The sequence below is a fragment of the Sinohyriopsis cumingii genome, chromosome 10, assembly GCF_028554795.1.
Source record: "Sinohyriopsis cumingii isolate HCF-2022 chromosome 10, ASM2855479v2, whole genome shotgun sequence".
Lineage (NCBI taxonomy): Eukaryota > Metazoa > Mollusca > Bivalvia > Unionida > Unionidae > Sinohyriopsis > Sinohyriopsis cumingii.
In genome coordinates this window covers 20,608,661-20,631,191 of record NC_142970.1, presented here as the reverse complement: position 1 = coordinate 20,631,191, position 22,531 = coordinate 20,608,661, and the positions used below count along the sequence as shown (strand labels likewise).

General features: G+C 33.7%; 1 protein-coding gene and 1 long non-coding RNA gene across 2 annotated transcripts in view; both read right to left on the bottom strand.

The window, feature by feature from the left end:
- LOC149789690 (uncharacterized) overlaps positions 1 to 19,661 on the bottom strand; it is a 29,279-nt gene extending 9,618 nt beyond the window's left edge. The window contains exons 1-2 of the mRNA XM_089973093.1: positions 19,592 to 19,661; positions 8,683 to 9,462 (exon numbers count right to left, since the gene is read on the bottom strand). Coding sequence (XP_089829219.1) covers positions 8,683 to 9,462; positions 19,592 to 19,661 — 850 coding nt within the window. The remainder of the gene's footprint in view (positions 1 to 8,682; positions 9,463 to 19,591) is intronic.
- Positions 4,012 to 5,554, bottom strand: LOC149789691 (uncharacterized). The gene is made up of 3 exons (XR_016423966.1): positions 5,368 to 5,554; positions 4,504 to 4,605; positions 4,012 to 4,115 (listed from the first exon to the last, which is right to left on the bottom strand). It is a non-coding gene; the product is annotated as an uncharacterized LOC149789691 (long non-coding RNA).
- Positions 19,662 to 22,531: the final 2,870 nt, after the last annotated feature.

Here is a 22,531-nt window from a genome sequence, read left to right as displayed (position 1 = left end):
ACTGTAACACAGTGTGGAGTAATTCAATTGATAAAATCATAGCAAAGCTGGCACATCTTAAAACAAGTGCATTCAGGCTATATATATCCAGAAAGTAAGCAAGGAAAATTTTAGCTGGTAAGTTAAAATTATTACCTATTAGAGACTGAATCCGGTTGAGAAAAGCCAAAGTGATGTACATGATATCCAATAATAGTGCTCCTGAATATTTACAATCACTATTCAAGTATAGGCTACCTGGTAATACTCCACAACTGTGATCCATGTCTACCAAACAGTATAAAATTCCCAAACCAAATAAGGAATTATTTAAAAAAATGTTTCCAGTACTCTGGAATTTTGTTCTGGAATAGTATTCCAGTTGACTTTAGAAATGACAACTTTATTTCCTTCTTCCAAACCAATATATACAGCGGCTTCAGAGATACACTTAAAATAGATAAATTCATTTCTATGAGGGCCTAAAGGTAGATTAGCGAAAATCATGTCATATATAGGTATTAGTGATCTACGCTAGTGGCATACAAACATTCAATACTATTAAGGTCAACTTGCTCTTTTTTCAATTTAATTAATAAACCAACTTATTTAATACATTTATTAGTTGTTGTTTTTTTAAAATAAAAAATGGGAACAAAAAGTCTATGCAATCTTACTTTGGAGTTCAGCAATTAGACCTGACTAGATTGCAGTTTTTTAAATAAAATTAGGCATGTACAGAATTCATATAGCCATTTAAGTCTTGTGAAATAAATACTGCACTTTTACTCTTCTGTTTTAAATATGATGCATGCCTTAATGTGTATTTCTAAAGCCCCAAAATATGTTAAGATAATACTATATATGCAATATCATGATAAACATAAGGACTTAATAATCCTAAATTGTTTTATTTATCCAGAATGAAGACTGATATGAAGGCTTGTAAGAAACTTTTTTTCTTCTTCATATCTGATCTAACATTTTTGGGTAAGAATTTTAATTGCCCATTCTGCTTGGCATTCAATGTTTCCACCTTTGAACTGGTGATTACTGCAAATGATTTCTGTATAACAAAGTTACTCAATTCAATGGCAATTTTGAAATTTCTTTAATTATTTCAATAACTTTTATATATTCCTTAAGCGTGTTATTGCCAAAGCTTAAAAGTTTTACGTACAAAATGTATATCACAGAAGGTATGAATAACTTGACCGGTATGTTGGCTACATTACAGAAAACCTCTTTCTGTATACAGGATATGTGTAGCACATGCCTATGAATGTACAATTTGCACTTTGTACCAATAAAATCAAAATACTACATCAAATTTACAAACAGAATTGAAACTTTGATAGTTACTCTTACAATACAACATTTACAATGAATTCCATTTCCAAGGTGGACACTCAAAGATTGATAATTGATGTACATACATGATTGTTGTAAATGTTATTTCTTTGCAACCACTGTGAAAGAATTTTAAAATTGTAAGCTGTCCAAAAACAGACATGCATACATATGCAAATGATAAGGACTTTGTTTTAATTTACAATTGATACTCATTGAGTAGATTATTTTCATTACCTGATTTCAATGTGGGTACCTCACTGTACTAAACAAATCTAAGCTGCAATCAGCCATTCCTATTTGATCCCAATATAGGAGTCTCTGACTTCTAGAAATGCTCCCCAAAAACTTGAGCTGTCCATCTTAACATACACTATCATTTCTAGTTGCGATGGAACTCTCAGTGTTCATGTCACAATAAAAAAACATGTGCAGTTTTGATCCACGTGTATTTCAGAGTGGAATTTGCTGATCGAAGATGAATAACATTTGAATAAGCGCTTGCTCCTTTTATTTCTTAAAATATATTTTTTTACATTTTAGAAATAGCATATTACAATTGGAATAATTTTTCAGATTTTTCAAGATCTAATCCTTGATGAGGCTGTATATGCCTTGTTCAGGATGTACAGACGAAATGTTCTTGTCCTCAATGATAAAGTTGACTTGATGAGTGCCAACAGTCATGCTACCTATAGGCAGTTCATACTACGGCAACATGGAAGGTTGGGGTCTGGACAGAGACATGTAATTCCCTCTTGCTGTTTCTGGCAGATACATGACAAATATCCCGATGGACAATACACTGGCTTCATCCCCTCAAGGGTTGCATGAACTTAAACACTTTCTTGCATGTATGAGTTTGTATATAAATGGATACAATTGATTTTATTCATTGTTTTCTTATAAATGCACATAAAATTGCATCAAACAATAATGCTTTCAGATTTTTTTTAAACACCAGTCTATTTCTGCCTACAAACAATGTGGGCACGATCATAAATAATCAATATAAAAAGTTTTCAGCAACTGCAGATACAATATTATACATTATTTTATTTTCAACTACTGATATTTCAGGACATTATATAAAGTGTAACCTGCCTTAGCTGACACCTCCATATATCAGACACTGTTTCATATTTTACGTAACTAAAATCGAGAGATCTCCTTCACCACACCAAAACTAGAGTTGATGGTGGTTCTTGAGGTGCCAGGTTCTACAGATTCTCCTGGGATCATCTTCCTTTAGTTCTCTTCTCCTCTGCATACCCTGCTTTCCCTCAAGTTGATAGATGAGGGCTTTCTTTATAAGCTCCCTGATGTGGGGATGTTTTCTTTTCCTTGCAAGGGTAGAAGGACCATCTGCCACTTTTTTTGTTTTAACATCAATGCCTGTTTTAAAGAAAAATTTAATTTTTCTTAGCATGTGTGACAAGCATCCCCATGCTAACCCATATTAACGTTTTACCCAATATTAGAGCCTCATGATCAGTTCCCAAGAAGGAGTTGTTGAGGGCTTGTTTTCGTTCTTATTTGTTCTATTCACAAAATAATATGGGAGACAGGATGCATTTTTGCCCATTCCTTCAGAAAGCAACATGTTTTCATGAACAGGTATTAGCTAGTAATCATCATGATGACAGCATCTACCCCAAACGTCCTGAGGACATTCCATGAACCCCATATATCCTTAATAAAGTGTGTCAGTCCCCCGGGAAAGTGATATACATACCACTGGATCTAATTATTAGACTTGCATTGCTCAAATAAAAATAAATATCCACTAGAATGATAACAACACTAATTACAAGATCTGTATGCATGAAAATATTAAGATTTTTTACCACAAATATAAATGCGTGCCAATTGTTGCAAAATGACTTGTATCTAATACAAAGTTTTCATGACTTGTACATGTGAATAATACTCCATTCGTCTGATCTCCAGGCAGCGATCATAATGCACAATCAATAACATTATTTCTAATTTCCTGTAGTGAAAACAAGCTTACACTATCTCCTCTTCTTTGTTTCTCATTACACCTCAGCCACTGTGTATATTGTGATCCAAAGCAGCTAGCTCATTCCTAATCCTGTACACAGGAGGGATGTATGAAAATCTCTTGGCACTGTATATCATGATCTGCTGATGAAAAACTTCAAGCTCAGCAGTGCTTCTGCAATTATCAAAATTATGTATCTTGTAACATGTGTTACTTGTAATCTGCTCACAGATTAATATTATTAAATAATCATTACTGTTGGTAATTTTTCATACATAAAATCTTTACTAAAGTGTTTATTGACAGAGTGTCATGTAATTGTTTATACCTGATGTGCATGTAGTATACCTGAAATGACCAAAGACTTGAGAAGGAGAGTCACTATAATATGTATCATGTGCACACATCTTATGAATTCTAACTTATTCAGATCTTCAAATGGTAAATATATACAGTAATTTATTATTTAGTTGATAATAAAAATATTTAAAGTGGTCTTCACATTTTTCTTTTAAATACCATGCAATTGTTGCAATCCTGAAATGGCATAACTGAAATTTAAGTAATACTCCACTGTTTAGGAACCTTTGGTCCAAGAGCACCTGTGCCAAGGTTTTCAGCACTTTGGCTTTCTTCTTGGGATCATCTTCATCAAGCCAAGGCTTTGTCACCTCTCCATTCTCCAGGTAAGGTTCATGAAGACATGTTGAATGCCTTGGCCATGTGAGAGGATCTACTCATGTGTATTGGTGATGTGATTTAGGACACTCCTCAAGATACTCTGAAAGAATGCCACAATCAATACCTTTAGCACCTAAAGCTGGTCTCTTTTGTCATGGTGACCCCATATTCATAAGACAACTTAGTTTATATCATAAAGTGAAAGCTACATTGTAGAACTGGCTAATAGTTAGCGTAGCAGGATTCAAATTTTCCTCAGATCATTGTTCCTTCAGTATTCCACATTACTATGACATTTCAATAAATTACTTTTAACAAACTACATACCTAGAAGATTTGGTGATGAATATATATGGATAAAAAATACATTAAAAGAAATCAGAAGACTAGGATTATGCACTGTAATTTTGATAATTTTGATTTCATACAAAAGTATACAATAGCAAATGTTTTCATATATGTTTCAAATAAAAGGACTGAAAACTCACAAAAAATTGTCCATAGCTGCTAGCAGTCTTGCATGAAAACCAAAACTGGTTCATGTCTAGGGACCATTGTAATAAAGCCATATTATCCATTTGTTTGGCAACCTTGAAAAGTAGGTAGATAAAATAAAGTTAAAAATGCATGAAGAGCAATAATCAAAACAGTAACAGCTTTTCAATTCCAAACGTTTTATAACAGTAAAGAGTGAAAACCAACAAGTCATTTAATTCCCAAGAATAAAAAATGAAATTTAAAAAGAACTTACAGTATTGTAAATTAATCCTAAATAAGTTATATCACCAGTCCTAATGAATACAGTTCTAATGAACTGCCAGTGGTTTCCAAAAACAAACTTCAACTGTTATCTCAGTATTTTGTTTTTAAATTAAATATGTCTTATGTGCATTTATCATGAGCTAAGTGGATAGATGGGAAAAGGGTGTTAGCAAGAACTGCTAAAGATACATGTATAAATGGGAAACGGCATAAAGAAAGCATATGAGGCATGTAGACACAATTTCAATATACAGTCACTGGTCCTCTAAGTATTGAGTGGGGGGAAAAATCCAGTATACCGGAACTTTTTTGCATAACCAAAACAATGACAGTTCAAATTATGCCTTTTTCTATGCATCAAGTGGCACAGTTGAAATACCCAACCCCACTTCTGAGAAAGCGAAATTCAAGGTTTTATTTCGAGCTCAAACTAAGAAAAGCATGAAGTGGGAACTCAACCTGCTGGCAGTTATAATAATGTCCTTTATCAGCATTGCATTTGTTACATCATTGTTTTCAGCAGAATGACAATTGTAAGACAACCCCCACCCAAGCACAAACAAAATCTGCAAGAAATTTGTCATTTTTACCTTCCTGATTCAATAGCAGATACTTCAGATACTGAAGGTGTCTTCTTTCTCTCAGTATGTTGCAAAAGCACTTGGCCAGGTGTTGATGTGAAGCATGAAAATGTACTGGCCATCGGTTCTGTATGCTTGGGTTCATCTTTTGATATATTCTTTGTAACTTAAAATATGAATTAAATATTAATTTGTATTATAAGTTATGCTTTAAATCTGTTTCTTTGTGCACTGTGTTAAACACTTAGAACTGAAATACTTCATTTAAGCAAGAATACATAATAATAGATCTAAAAAAATTCACATAAATAAAACTAACTTGACTGCAGCTCAAAACTTTAACAGATAACAATATGCCAGCCATATATTCTGGTAGCACTACAACATCCTTTCCTATCATGACTAGAGATCCTATTTAAATGCAGTCAATGAAGTGCTTTATAATAGATTTACTAGTAGTTGAAAGATGTACAATAAAATCTTATTATTTGTTCCATCATGTTTACATGATAAGGTTTTTAAACTTTTATGCAAGTAATGTGCATGTCACATTAACCTAAGGTGTGCGTGTGAGAGAGAGAGAGAGAGAGAGAGGGGGGGATATATATGATGTAAATAATAATAACGTTTGTAAATGTATATAAGTTCCCTCGCCGAATTTTAAAAAAAAAAACCTGTCTCACGAAGATAATTGACAGGTGTACAAAATGACCTTGATGAGCAAGCTATTATAAAAAAATAAATAATATATTCCACCCCAACATACAATACACACAATGCAGTAACCGAGTGAAATATTGATCAGCCGATCACATCTATTTTGGGCATATCACAAAGCAAGTCCTCGTGCAAACATTGTATTAATAAAACAGTGTGCTTTCAAACATACAATAGGAACAAGATATTGAAAAATGGAGAACACTTATACACAGACATCACAGTCACTTGATTCTGGGGAAACTAATGTGTATCACCATATAACACAGACATTGGCTTACCTGTCCAACAACAACTTCGCCATTTCAGTGCCTGATGCCAGTCTTAACTTTTACATCAATGCTCTCCATCGAACAAACTGGTCCCCAAGACGAATCCTTGATAAGTCCCGTTCGGTTTCCCAGACAGTGTTTCGACGTTTCTTCTCGGAAAGCGACACGCGCGGGCGACCTTCACGTTTTTGACTCTCACGTGTGTCCGCCATTTTTGTTTATAGTAGATATTCAAATTGCAACCACGTGACTCATAACCCGCCCACTGGACGAAGATGACGTATACGTTTTTGTGGTCACGTGAGGCTTCCGTAACAGTTCGTGACCTACAAGTTTCAATTAAAGCGGGCCCCCACAAAAATTCATTTTCTCTTGTTTATTTATCAATTGCCCAATTTAATCTTCTCAAACTCTAGGTTATTTTGAATTATTTCAGCTTATAATTCGACACATTTCACTAGTTACATGATCTGTAACATTCACAAAATTACAAACACTCTGCACTATTGTGCCTTTAATTAAATAAATATATTTTAAACAAGCCAACAGCAAAACGTCATAGAAAAATTCACACAAATTACTCATTTGATGCATCAATTTCAAATATTTAGCCTGTCTGACTCCAGTGAGCTCTAGCACTGTTATCTTGTGCATATTACGTATATAGATTATTTTCCTTAATAGCATGACTTAATATTTGACCTAATGAAATGTGAGTGTGTGCATGTGTATGTGTGCATGTATGTGTGTGCATGTGTCTGTGTGTGTGCGTGTGTACGTGTATGTTTCTTGAAATGGCTTGAGTGTCTTGCTCAAGAAGACATTTAGACCACCGGGCTCAATCCAATTAGTTCACAAAAATCAACTTACAAACATAAAAATCAGACTTAACTTATTTCATTTAACTCGGTTTCTTTCATTTTTAAAAATGTATTCACCACCTTTTCAAACATAAGTCAGCAAAACAAATCTGTGAAAAGTATGTAGGGTACATTTTTTTTTCTTCCTTCTCTCCTTTTCTTCATAATTATTTTTTGGCTACCCCACTGCAAAATTATTTGGTAATTCTGTAAGGGGGTTTAAAACACAGCTTGCATCTAGCTTGATAAAATTTATTTTTGCTATTTTTGAAAATTAAACAAACATGGTTTGCATCATAAGCTAAATTACCTCATAAACATAAATTGCATTCTTTTTTTTTTGAAAATTAGAAGCTTAAACTTTCCTTAAGTAATGTGACATGTGTAAAGTATCAACTATTATTTCACAATTTCCGATGCACACAGAAACAAATTATTGTATGCAAAATGTAACAAAATGAAAAAGTTCAAAATTCATGGACGATTTCCCTATATACCAAACTAAAGATTTCAATAAATAGAAACGGGTGAGGGGAACATAAAACTATCAGTCCTGGATATCGTTGGGCTCTAGCAGGGTTTTCTTGTGTATATTCCTTTAATTTCTAACACCATTTGTTAGTAAAGGTAACAAAATTCCTAATGTTACGGATATAAAAGGAATTATTTGTCAAACAATGAAAAATTTCTCAACTATCTGGCAAAACATGCACTGGTCCACGTAAATATTCGGCCGTACTAGTAAGGAAAATAACATGTATCTGGAATTATATGAAGATCTGTGTATTGCAAATATTGGAAGTTTTTTCCTGAAAATGGGATTTTTTTGACGCATCTTTCCGATTATACGTCTTTCCTTTGGGTTCAAAATCAGTTTATTTAACCGATAAAATACCCTGATTGACGTTATTTTATTTTTATTTTTTATTATTTGTTTTATTGACGGTTATATTGTGGTATAAATTTCCAATCGCAAAAACTGTATCAATATAAATTCATTGGTTAAGCAGGGGAACATTTGTAGACTGGGTAAAAAACTAGATATTTTTTGGTATACCATCCAGATTAAACCATAATGAATGGCACACGCTTGGAATGAAAGAGACACCTAGTGGATAAACTCGGTACAAGATATCGTCATCCTTTAGTTGTTGATAATTTGTGTTTATAAGAATTGTTATTTTTATTTAGATATAAATGAATATATTATTAATAAATAGTACAAATAAATGTAAATTATTTAACAATGTTAAAGAGAACATTACAAATTTTGTAACAACAAATTACTGTTTTAGTTATATTTAACTTCATTTCAGCATGACAACTACGCGTGACGAAACGGTCATGTTGACATTTTATTTTCTAAATTTAAAATGAAATCTTTGAGAATTGTCAATAAAGGAAGTTTGCAATTGTATTTATGACGTCATTAAAAGTTTGTTTTGTCAATGAAAAATAAAAGAAATATGAATTACCTTGATACTCCTGACGGAAAACAGTAATGTTACTACTCCCAATGCATGTGCCATATATATGTCCATTGTCCCAGAACATGGTAAGGAGTCGCCGTGGAATTCCCTCTGTGAAAATTGCGACAAGTTGACATGAAGCTGTAAGTTGATGGATACAGTAATCAAGGAATCCATTACATACGAAAATATTCCCGTCTTCATTTATAACGATTGATGTCGGCCTTTGTAGACGTTGATGTTTGTATGTATATTTACATTGACTGGGATTCAAAATGTCAAATCCATATACACCAGTTATATGGGATTTAACACCAGCATTAGACGAGATGTAAATTATGTTGTCTCTTGTTGTCACTCTGCTCCATCCGTCCCCTTCACAAATCTGGTGAATTGTGTCAACATGTCCGTCGTCAAGTGACAGAAGACAAAAGTACATAGTGCCCTGTTTAACACCAGTTACAACAAGGCTGTCATTCAATCTGACAACACCATAATATCTGTCCAATAATCCCTGTATAGATAAAGTCCTGGTCGTTTCAATATTATGTGACGTGTCTGTTGAGCCAATGGACATCATTTTTAGCAGACCGTCTCTGTGAAGGACACAAATTGTCATGGCGTCCATCAGACAGATGTCTCGTGGTTCTGACTCCAGTCGGTCTGACGATGCCAGGAATGTTCCATCATGGAGTCGATGGATCTGGACTTTACCCGTCTTGTCGTTTAGGACGACTATTTTGTCCTGGCAGACGACAATAGAGCAGTAGAAGGGGAACGCATCCGCTGGGGAAATAAAGTGATATAAACATGAATACACATCTGCACAAAAATACTAAACACATATAATTATATTAAAACATGAAATGACTTGTACATCTGAAGTGTGAAAGTATTAATACATTAATTATAATTAATTATATTTATGACTTTAAAAAATTAATTCCTGTTAAATTTATCATACTTACTATATTGTTATAAATTTAACTGTCAAAACATGGCAACGACCTTTGTGGTTGTCGTCGTATATTTACTAAATTTGCATATTTATATTTATATTAAAATACTAAAATAACTTGTATATTTACGTGATATAAACATTAAAATAATGCATTATATAATCGTTGAAATACATCTACACAAAAATACTACACATGTATTATTTAAATACCAAATAACTGTCCATTAGAATTGTCGTAATGGCGTCATCAATTGATTATTATTACAATAGAGATTGACAGCATACATCACACAAACCCAGTAATCACACTATCATAGTTCTGTACAGTATTTTAGTAAACTGAAGATACCCAAAAATATAGTGTTAACAGGTTCTGTGTGCAAAATGGTATTTATTATCTCTCTATCATTTGAAGAATGTGTTGTATTAAATACATACAACAAATAATTACACATTTCATAAACTCAAGGCACTTAACCTGAAATCACCCAATAACCATACATCTACTTAATATGCATGGAATGACAAATTGAGACATGTAACTTACTTTGACTCGGCGACTTAATTTCCTACCTACCCACGCCCTCCAAGCATGGAAGAACATCTTACAACCTGTGTCATAACCAGGAAGCTATTAAGATCATCACGCTACAACAATCATTTTATGACAGGGTCCACCCTTGCCCCTGCGTCATAACTTCGAAAAGGGTATGATCACTGGTTTTACAGCTAAATACACGCTTGTTAGGTATGAAAAGCCAAATTAATATATGTAATCAAAATAGTATCTGGGGTACATCCTTACATTTAGTAACTTATCTTCTGGGCCATAGCTTGAAAGGCATATGGAAAATGTTGTCATCCACGTAGCCATTGTGCGCAGAAAAGGGACATCATCACCAAAACGTTAGTGGGGATTGGAATCAAAATGATAAAATGCACGAGTAGACTACCTGTTTTGCAAAGACAGAATACTGGATATCGGTTATAATGGGTGGAATTTTTTTTATAAATCTGTCGTATCGACCGCTAAATTAAAAATAGTCATTTGGATTTAATTTTAAACAACACATTCACAAAATTAAGCTCGTTTCGACGGCGTATGACTATAACAGGATCGCGACATTAATTTTCTACTTGTTTTTTTTTTTAATTGCAAGGAAAAATATCTGTGCGTTTAATTTTTCTGTGAAAGTATGAGGAATTTAATCCTGGTTAATGACATTTCCTTCATACTTGGAAAAATTGTTTAACAATATTAGCGCTTGCCTTACAGAAACTGAGAAAGAAAAGGGAGTAGGATAAACTAAATTAAATAATAATAATCTAACATTTCCCTGACATATTCAATATTTATTCGTTACCCTATATGTATGTACTACCCTGAGTATTTCAATAAAGTCCGTGTTAAGAAACGTCTTCGTTCATTTACTCTGATGCATTTTCTTACACTGAGCTGCCTGCATTGGAGTATGACGTCTGCACTGACAAGAATGCTGGCGGAAACATGCAACATGGAGAAACGTACTTATTTACAAATCCGCGAAGCCCCGATGTACTAATGTTTACATGCGACAAGGGTCAGAACAGTGGTAGCTATTTAGTCGGGCAGAGTTTGAGTATCGATTTTAGAAGGAGCGCGCGTCTTTAACCATACTACACAAACTCCGCCGACTACATCACTCTCTGGGAACAATAACAATGTCAAACATAACGGAAAACAGACTATACACAAATTTATGTTTTAAAGATTGCATTTATTCATAAATTAGGAAAGTATAATATACAAAAAAAATACATATTAAGATTTCAAGTATTGAGATTTAACCCAGGCGTTGTTTATATTTTACAAGGAAATATATGAATCATAATTATGTTGATAAAGGAATATAAACCGAAGGGTTTCAGAAGGTTTTTACCTACAAATTTCAAGTGTTGCTGATCATCATCGTCGTCATCATCATCATTGTTATTCTTTCCAAAGAATTTTTTCCTGTCGCAAATTAAAAGTCAGTAAGCTTTTACTTTTAAAAAGACGAATATTTTCCATGGTGATTAATAATTTCCGCCATTCTTTCATTGGTCAGTTCTTGTCACCGGAATTCCTACACCGATTGAGAGTTATTGTCATACTTGATATTATGATTTAATAATAATAATAATAATAATAATAATGATAATAATAATAATAATAATAATAATGATACTAATAATAATAATGATACTAATAATAATAATAATGATAATAATGATACTAATAATAATAATGATGATAATAATAATAATAATAATGATACTAATAATAATAATGATGATAATAATAATAATAATAATGATACTAATAATAATAATGATGATAATAATAATAATAATAATGATACTAATAATGATAATAATTTAACGAAGATAATGTAATTGACCATAAAAGACCCATCTGCCACATGGTCCTCAATTTGTTTTAACTTGTTATGTTTAGAAAATGGCACTTACACTCTAATATAATCGCACACGTACTCACAGATTTAAAATAAATTCATATGTTTAACGATACTGGTCAACAGCTATGTAAATGAACAATATACTATACACACGTATACACATTTTAAATATCCGAAATCGTATATACATAGTCCGATCAATCAACAAACCAACCCCAACCCTATGATCTGTGTTCATTACTGATGGACAATATTTAAACTGCCAATCAATATCATCATGGGTGAGGGGCTGATTTATCGGCCTAGTATATACATACATCGATTAAAAACATGGACATATTATTTCTGGATACAATGATATCGTTTTCTTTTGCGAGGCTTTAATATGCCATTCCATTGATCAAGAAAGTTTTTTTGTGGCGTTTTTTGGATATTTTTAAACAAATTATTTCATTCTTATTACCTCACGTTATGTAATTGCATGATATTTGGTAACCGGATCTATCGAAGATCAGGGGCATTTCGGGATAACCCTTATCATGTGGCGTCTAGTAGCAACATCTCCCATTAACCACATATCATGCAGATATTTCATCATCATACTTTGCATTTTCGGGAATTTTATTTCTAACCAAATCTTTTACATTCCTTCCCATCTTACTCACAAGTATTTTATTATAATTTGCACCTATTGTGTTTTGTTAATTCCTTCCTAAGCTATGTATATGTTTTCTTATTTCTAGTTCCCATATATGTTTTTGTCTCTAAATATTAGAATAAGCTTATCTTTATGTAAGTGAGGTGGGAGTCCAGTCTGATTCTTCCTCCAGTTTTCTATTTTTAAGATCTCTATTTTCTCATGATCAATTTTCAATCTTAACGCTTTCACAAAATTTCAAATTTCTTTTGGAGATGCTTAAATGCAGATTGCGTCGTTAACACATTAATCCCTGGCGACGACCTAATGTGGCAGGAGGTAGTAGCCTCCTGCCTAGCTCTGTGGTGTCATGTTTATACATGATACTGTAATGACCATGGCTAGAGTCACAATGATTTGGATACTATTTTCAGTTTTTGCTTCTATTAAGTTCGTTTGTTTTATAAATATGGCGAATATGAATATGAATTAGATAGTTCACTTACAAAGCGTAACAATTATAGGTATCTCTAATGTCTATGAACTGTCAAACTAGCAGCCAATCCAGGCAACCGATCTTAACATATGTAACCTATTTCCGAGTTAGAGGTTCTTTCGGTAAAACGTCTTTGAAAGTCTGTCATAAAGTTTTCAGAGCGTACCTTTTAGCTTATCTCTACAAATATTATGTCTGATGCTATTACTATTTGCAATCTACGTAAAATACCTAAAAAATCATGACTAGGAACGTCCATGTATACGCGTGTATCACGATGTCCGCCATCTTGGATTAGCACAAGTGTTTCGTATTTACATATTCTATACTTTCGCATTCGTAATTATTCTCTATAATGATAATAGGGTACTGTAAGAAGGTAATTTGTATGTTTTATTGATAACATGATCAGCGTTGTACTGATGTATGCAATTAATGTTTTGATGTGACAGTATCAGTCGTCTGCATTAAGTGCAGAACCCGCGTCGACATGAATCGATTCAATTAGTCAAGACTTAAATTATCGTCATAAAGTTTAATTTCACATAAACTTGAGCGCATAAAATGTTCTTATTCATTTCATAGACAAGCCCTACAGTATTGAAATACTCACTGTTATGTAATTCATGTATTTGTAATGTTGACATGGTATACCATGGGGATGTCCATTAATTATGTCAACAATTTTTAGGCAATTCTTTACATCCTCTCCCCCTTTTCAGCAACCGTCAAACTTTCAGTTACCTCTCTAATAAAATTGTACCCCCCAGCAAACTAACAATATTTTAAACGGCTGGCTTTTATGCTAAAAGTACAATTATGGAAAGTAAAAGGTCTACAAATAAATTTTAATATTTTTTTTTTACTTGTTTTACAGATTTCAAATTGACTATAACATTTTGAATTCATGAAAAAGTCGAGAGTTTATATTCTGGCTTCTATGAGCATCCATTGGGGGAACCAAATTTCCTCAATTGTTATAATGGGCACAGTATCTGATTCAACGTACCGACTAATTTCCTATTATTTTATTTATTACATTTATTGTAAAAAAATAAAATTGTTGAAGTCAATTTATCTTCAACTACCCCCTCAACCATGTCAACAATTGTCAAACTTCTTCAAACCCCCTCCCTCCATTTTCTTGACATAATTAATGGACGACCACCATGCAAAAACTGTATTGTTTACAATGCAATACACGGTCAAATTGTTCTTGATTTTATAATGATGATATAACCCTTATTCCGTCGCCCATCCCCGAGTTTTTGACCTTTTTTAACATAACACTATCAGTTCCTGTGTACAAAAATAAAAATATGTATCACCCTTAAGGACTGAAAAGGGCCTTACAATACACTAAAGTAGGTGCTATTATAGAAGGGCTGTCAAAAATTGTGTTAATTGCTGGATTTTGCAAAATCATGTTTTGAGTTTCGATATTTTGCAATTCATCCATTAGTTCCTGCACTTCTAATGCTACATTTGTTTTTGTTATTGTTTACACTGTTTGCGTACATATTGGGTGCTGATGGATTTTTGCAGTCTTTCGGAGTATACCCTGATTTTTTTGATTTTTTTTTGGGGGGGGGAGGGTTGTATTTCGGACATATCCGGTCTGCTTCGCAACCTCTGTACAATGTTTTCAGAAAAAAAAAAAAAAAAAAAAAAAAACATGGTGTAGAGATTAGTTGAAAATTGATGAGCGCCTTCTTTAAATATGTTTAGGATTTTAATTCCTGTCTGTATCATTTGAAAACCCCATACTCTTGCTACTCTAAGACTTTTTGCTTTTATTTTGAGGTTTTTTTTCAGATTACTTTCTATTATATAATTTCCCTTCTTGATGGGGATACATAGATGTCTTTCACTTTTGCCTTTAGCTCTCGTATTATTGGAGGGGCTCCTGAATTTTTGGCTGTATATCCCTTAATTTCTGAACTTTGGATTTGGAATTTTCGGATTTCGGATTTTTGCTTTTCTTAATTTCTGAAATTTTGGCTCTATAGCCATTAATTGTGGCTGTATAGAACCTTAATTTCCATTTCTGTGAAATCTAGCAAGGGCATGTTGTATTTTTTCCGGGTAGAGAATAAATCTATTTCTCCCTCCCTAGTTTTGCAATCCTACAATGTCATTGGTGTTAATTCACTTGGTTTTGCGTGCTCTTAGAATGTCAGCTTGCCTGGGGCACTCATTTATGTCCCCAAAATCTACATGCTGACAACTCTGGTAGTGATATGCGACCAGCATTTGTTGGTCCATCCCCTTTCTAACTTTGTCGCAGAAAAGTTATCCAGCTTTGCCCCTCTGTATGAGGATGGTTGATATGGTACTATGAGTACATCTCACTTTGTGTACCTGAGTGTATAAGAAAATTCGAAAATTATTTGATGAGTTGTGTTCACAGATGTAGTGTCGCAACAGAAAAAATCAAAGCAGTGATTCAGGATCTACTGCAATGATGTTGTTGTTGTGATTTGGACTTTTAACGTAGCTTTAACAATTTTTTCAGTCATATGTCTGCAGTGTGGCAGTTTATAGTGATGTCTAGCACTGGGGTAGGATTATCTAGGTTTTGTACTTTACCAATTCCTTCTTGTGCACTTTCTTTTTTGGGAGGGTGGGAGTGGGGGCACCAGACAGATAACCCCAATTAAATAAAATAGAAAAGCATTTGTATGTGTTCGTGCTGCCCCTTTAGGTGTGTATGTCTGTATTTGTTACTTGTTGTGGACTTTCGGGCAGTTTGTTTTTTGCGTGACATTACAACTAAATCTCGGAAGACTTAACTTCTAAGGAATGAGATAATAATTTTATTTGGCAAATTCCTGATTGTTTCTGTTGGCGCAGTCTAAAATCGGGAAAGCCACTAACGATTTGTTGAGTGTACAAACAGTCCCTAACGAGTCCATAAACCGGTGGAGTGAGATAAAGCTGGATGAAAACCTTGAACCAGGTGACCTACAATTACTTGGTTTGTTATAATATTGTGTCTATAGATTCCATGGGATTTTTCTACCGTGTTAAACGACACCAATGATACAAAGATGAAACAGCTTGTACAGGCGAAATCTTGCATTAGGGTTTTACATTTGTTAAAGCTATTTATCGGGAAGTAATTTACATAAAAACAAATAGAGTAAGGAAATCCTGATCAGCGTGTAATGTCAATAGATGAATGTCCTAAAGCACGGATACAACACGAGGTATTTCACAGCTTGAAAACAAGATATAATGTTCAAAATCATGGAATCCAGAAGAATAAGCACACTATAAATTTTATTTTTCAATATTTTCTTCTTTTCAAGACATCCACAATATTGTTTAGCATCGTTAGGTGGGACGGAACCCCTGTTGGATACGAAATATTTGCGAACCGATATGTTTGCAAAATTATAGGGCCCGTTAAGGTGGCGCTCTACAATATCCTATTTAGATAGGGCTAGAATTTAAAGGAAAATAAATTATCATCTTTTACCACCTGGTTATACTTGCTATTTAAAAGAACTTGTATATCACAGGTATTATTAAAACAACTTTTAGATCCATTTACTTTGCTGTGTGAATGATGGTTGGAAGTTTCTTTAGTTTGGTGTATGATTGATGGGTGTGATTTTGTTATAGTGTTTACAGCTTGATCTTACTTCAGATGCGCACCTATCGAAAAACTGTTAGCTCCACTTTGTCATTTTGACTTCCTAGACTTTCAAAGGTAAATTATAAAATAAAAACTGAAAACTTATTTTATTTTCATTTTATGTATATGTAGTCTATTCGTTGAAGTTATTTAGTCTGGCAAAATTCGATAAACTTGTAGAAGCTAGTGTTATTTAGTCTGGCAGAATTTGTTTTCTCGATTTATTAAATTTTAATGATTGTTTAATGTAAACTAACTGAGGCTGATTTTTTGAGCATATGGGAGCGGTCAGTTTGGTTAGCTGTGTGCATAGATCATGTGCAATTTCCACAAGTACAATATCCAAGGAAATTTTAGCTACAATACAAGAAAGTAACAAAGATATATTCTAGCATTCTCTCCATTGGGCATGTTACAAATGCACACACCTTCATCTTACAATTTCCACTCTCATATAAGTTCAATATATATCTTAAGCATCTCCATAAAAAAAAACCATTGCATCTTTTAATGAAATTATTCCTATAATTATTCCTATAGTTTATTTTAATCTCATTTCACAAAAGTTTTACCTATCCTCATGACATAAAACTCTGTATAAGAACGAACATTTAACCATATTGACTTATACTTATTTTGTTATACATAGATTGTCTCACATTCTTTTCCAGTGCGTAATCAACACTGTATTGTGTTGTCAACGAAAAGACAATATTACAATATTACATGTATCGCAGTACATATGAAACAATATTGTTCATAAAGTATTACAATAATTTTGGAGTAAATGTTAACGAATATAAACAGAATATTATCGTTACAATTTTTTGTTGTTGTAACACTTTAACACAAAGCAAGTTATTTAGTGAATGATTCAGTAGACAAACAATTCATTTGTGAACATAATCATCACAGATTTTCAGAAACAGTAAAACCCCATCATAATCTCTACACATTTTGTTCCCATATCAAAGTTTTCACGGGTATCATCACCTGTATAAATTGAAATGTTTGATACTTTGTAGTCAAAGCAACCAAGCGATAAATAAGCATTTATAAGCGTCCTCTGCTTACAGTGGTTTTGACATCCACAGCTTTGCAGTGCAATAACTTCTGAAATATGTTGTCATACAGCCATACCCATCCTACATATCGTATTATCATCTTGCTTTAAAGAAAACAAAATCTTATTTCGAATATTAATTCGTTTGAACTTAAAAATATGTCGATACAACGAAATATTAATTCGTTATTGTCCTTAATTGATCCATGTGCCTTAGAACCAATACGATATTGGGTAGGGGTGATTTAATCCATGGAGTTTCCGTAGTTTTGTATAGGTGTCAATACAGTTTCATCGACCCATTTCCTGAGAGGTTCAGTGCTTATAATTGCTAATTTCATCGAAGTTACCATTTGACTTCTCTCCATGAAGTGTCATCTAAGTTTTATTGTTTTGGTAGTTGAAATCTTTACTGAGTAATCTCTTGTATCGTTAAAATATGGCCCTATACAGTATTTTCTTTTTCCACAATGGCAATTAGCTACAAATGCAGGTTTAAGTGCTTTGAAGACACTAAAGAATATAAGCTGGGATATATATATATATATATATATATATATATATATATATATATATATATATATATATATATATATATATATATATATAGATAGATAGATAGATAGATAGATAGATAGATAACCTAGTTGTTGGAGTGTACGCCTCGCGTGCGGGAGGTCGTGGGTACGATCCCCGGCCGAGTCATACCAAAAACCTGTAAAAATGATGCTAACAGCTGCTTTGCTTGGTGCTCAGCATTAATATATCAGTTTTTGGACTGCTCCGCCAGGTGTCAGGATAATGTTACTAGGTAGGATACCATCCTACATGTCTATGGCATGATGCCAAGTGCTAGATATCACTACAAACTGCTACACTGCAGGCATCGCAGAGATATGACTGAAAAATGGTTAAAGCTACGTTAAAATTCAAATAATTCTCTCTCTCTCTCTCTCTCTCTCTCTCTCTAACAGTAAACCAATAGACTTTTTGACAAACAGAGAAAAAGAGATGAACAATAATACAATCTTAAAATCAGTTGGGTTATACAACTCATCCTAACCTTCTTGGTTTATATATATATATATATATATATATATATATATATATATATATATATATATATATAATAGCATCATTTATTGGTGATGTGTGCTTTGTCGTGAGTGGAGATGGGCTCGTGCGTGCACGCAGGGCGAAGGGTGCCATTTACCCACGAATCTGGGTTCAAATCTCCGTAGAGGATGAATTAAGAATTATCTAACCTGTATGATCGTATTATTCTACTCAGATAGCACTTTCCTTTCTGTCTGGTGTATGTTTATAACTATCTCTCTCTCTCTCTCTCTCTCTCTCTATATATATATATATATATATATATATATATATATATATATGGAATCTGATTTGATCTGCTGGAGATACATGTGTTAAACGCGTTCACGAGCTTTGGATTTCACGACTCAAGATTATATGTGACCAGTTCATTGTGACGGACACTAGCCCTGGTTGACAGTGGGAGGATATGGGGCGATTATTCAACCTCTAACTTTTGCACATGTCGATATAGTAACATGTACATAATAGGCTATTTATCACCATGGAGAAGAAGAAAGTGTATATATCAATGGATGACTAAAGAGCAAATGGGATTTTATATGTAACATATAGATCACTTACTGTCTTCAAGTGTCAAAACCCCAACTTTGACCAGATCCGTGACAAGTTTTTCCTCTCCTCCTGTTGCCATGGCGTCGGTTTAATGTGCTTCAAGGGTTATATAATGCAAATAGAGGGAGTTGTCACCCTAACGTTATGCTGACACGAGGATTTGGCTACAAAATATAAATAGCGAAATACTAACCTTATCTATGTCATGTACGTAACTATCATAAAAAGTTAAACATAACTGTATAAACATTAGCTTTTATCCATCCCATGCATATCAATACCATTATATGTATAAAACATTGAAGAGATATCATCCTGTATCCATGTCATGGACATGACTACCATTAAATGTATAAATCACTGAAGAAATATCATCATGTCACCATGTCAGGTATATAAGTATATTGTGGATGGAGAAGTTAATAATGGGTGTAAATACTGTGATACAGGGAGTGGGGTGTTAGTAACTACTGTGAATAGTTGCTGTTATAGAAGCTTCATCTAACGTTACTGACCTCAAAATCACAGGATATGACGTACGAGTGGTATTTTACATTATAATCTCACTCATTCAAAATGAACAATTATATGTGCATTAAATGACCTAGGTGTGAGTTAAATGTTATTTAATACGTGAACATTTATTTATATGTGATCGTACAACTGCGCATCTAGGTTTAAAAATGTTAAAATTCAATTACCAATGTATCATTACTGCACAACTCTTGAATGTTTTAGTCACCTTGACATGAGTAAACCTACAACGCTACACAATCAGTACAAAGGTATTCCAATTTGATACATTGCTTCAATATGAGTTCAATCAGTTGTGAACACAGGTAACATGAACATGTTTTGGTGTGATTGTATTGCAAATATATATAGTCTTACAATAGTAAATAGTAGACTGATACTTACAAAATATTGATAAATCCCTTAAAATGCAAGTTTCCCAAGCTAACTAGACTGTATTCTCTGTAACGATCCTACTTGTCTCGAAGCAAAGTCGTGTTATCATACACAGAACCAACCAATCATTGCATGCCAACAAGCTATGTTAATAATAGTTCACCTTATTTGGCTAGACTTTGGCATGTACCGACAAATAATACAATGCCTATTTAAGAAAATTCAATTGACTTTAGTTACGACATTACCTAGGCATACAATATGGCTGATATAGAGATTAAATCTAATAAATACATTCAAATATCGACCGTCAGTACTGGCAAGCAGATATCTTAGCGTGCACACACACACACACACACACACACACACACAGTATATATAGTCTATCCAGTCCTACCGCTAATAGGATTCCTCGAACCCATTGGGATTACCACACTTAAAAAAATCAGGCTATCCAGTACTTCTGCCACAAATGTAAATTAGTCTATTCAGTCACTACTAATACAACTAAAATGATTACTGGTACGTTTAGTATTACTGCTGTTGCTACTATTACTACTACCCGGCTGTTACTTCTACTTTTGTACTGTCAATACTACTATTGTTATCGTACAGCTACTCCAACTTCTTTATTACTACTACTACTACCGTACAGATAGCTACTCCTGCGTCTTAACTACTACTACCACTGTTTCTGTGGTATTTATACTACTACTACTAATACTACTGCTCCGCTACTGGCATTGCAACTACTGCTACTGTTACTACCACTGTACTGCTACTCCTCCTCATACTACTGGCATTACTACTACTTCTACTAGTGGGGTTTAACGCCATTTTTCAGCACACAATAGGCTACACATAAAGGCCAGTATTAATGGTGGAAGAAGAACCCAGGAAAACCCCAAAAAGAACCACCGACCCATTAGAAGCTACTGGCAAGCTGTCTCACATACCCACATTGGCTGAATCCGAGACTCCAACCGGCGCAGACTGAGGTGAGATGGCATTGATCCGTAACTGTGTGCGCTTTAGACCACTCGGCCACTCGGGGCCCCACTACTACTAGTACTACTGCTACCACTGTACTGCTATTCTTCCTCATACTACTACTGCTCCTCTACTGGCATTGCTACTACTACTACTACTACTTCTAGTACTACTATTACCTACTACTACTACTAATGCTACTTCTACTACTACTACTAGATATGTTGTGTTAATGCTACTGCTCCTGCTACTACAACAGTATTGCTACTCCGACTACTGTACTGTTACTACTACAACTACCATTATTATTCACTAGGAAAGCCGTTGCTTCTGTTGCCATGACATCCAACCCCACCCAACCAAGTTCGTTTGTAATTTTGCGCTGTTAGGGAGCCACTGGCAACATTTCAGGTTAGAAATTATACACTGATGAATAAGACAATGTTTTGCTAAATTATGTTTGCTATTTCGACAGCTTACTTCCATGATGCAAACGGATGCAATACGATCTAACAACGAACTATATGTGGTTAGATTCTTGCTAAGGTTGATTTGTTTTGTTTAAAAAAAAATAATTCACATTGAAAATGTCGACTGCTACTTAAAAAAAAAAAAAAAACACAGTTAAGATACACTCCGCGTACCTGCACGCATCACGTTCACTAAGAAGCCTATTTTAATATGCAAAGACAGGCATATACAATTGACAAAGATCAATATGCGGTTAACGAAACCGCGTGTCCCAGTTACTATGTGAAAAGTAATACACATAAAAAAACAGGAACAAAGAGTATAAGGTATATCGGTACAACTGTACAACCCCAAGTGGGCTGAGATAAAAATATTCAGAAATAAACAACAAACCTAGCGTGAATGGTGCATTATGTAAGAGTTGTAGGTGTTTTTGGCTTAAAAGTTAAGTTTATTGGCAACATGTGAGATTGTATTAATTCATATTCAAATCATATTTTGTATCTTTTAAAGATTTTTACAAATGTGATACATTTTTGAAGTTGCATCCGTTGTGACTGGATAATTCTTACCCCTGTT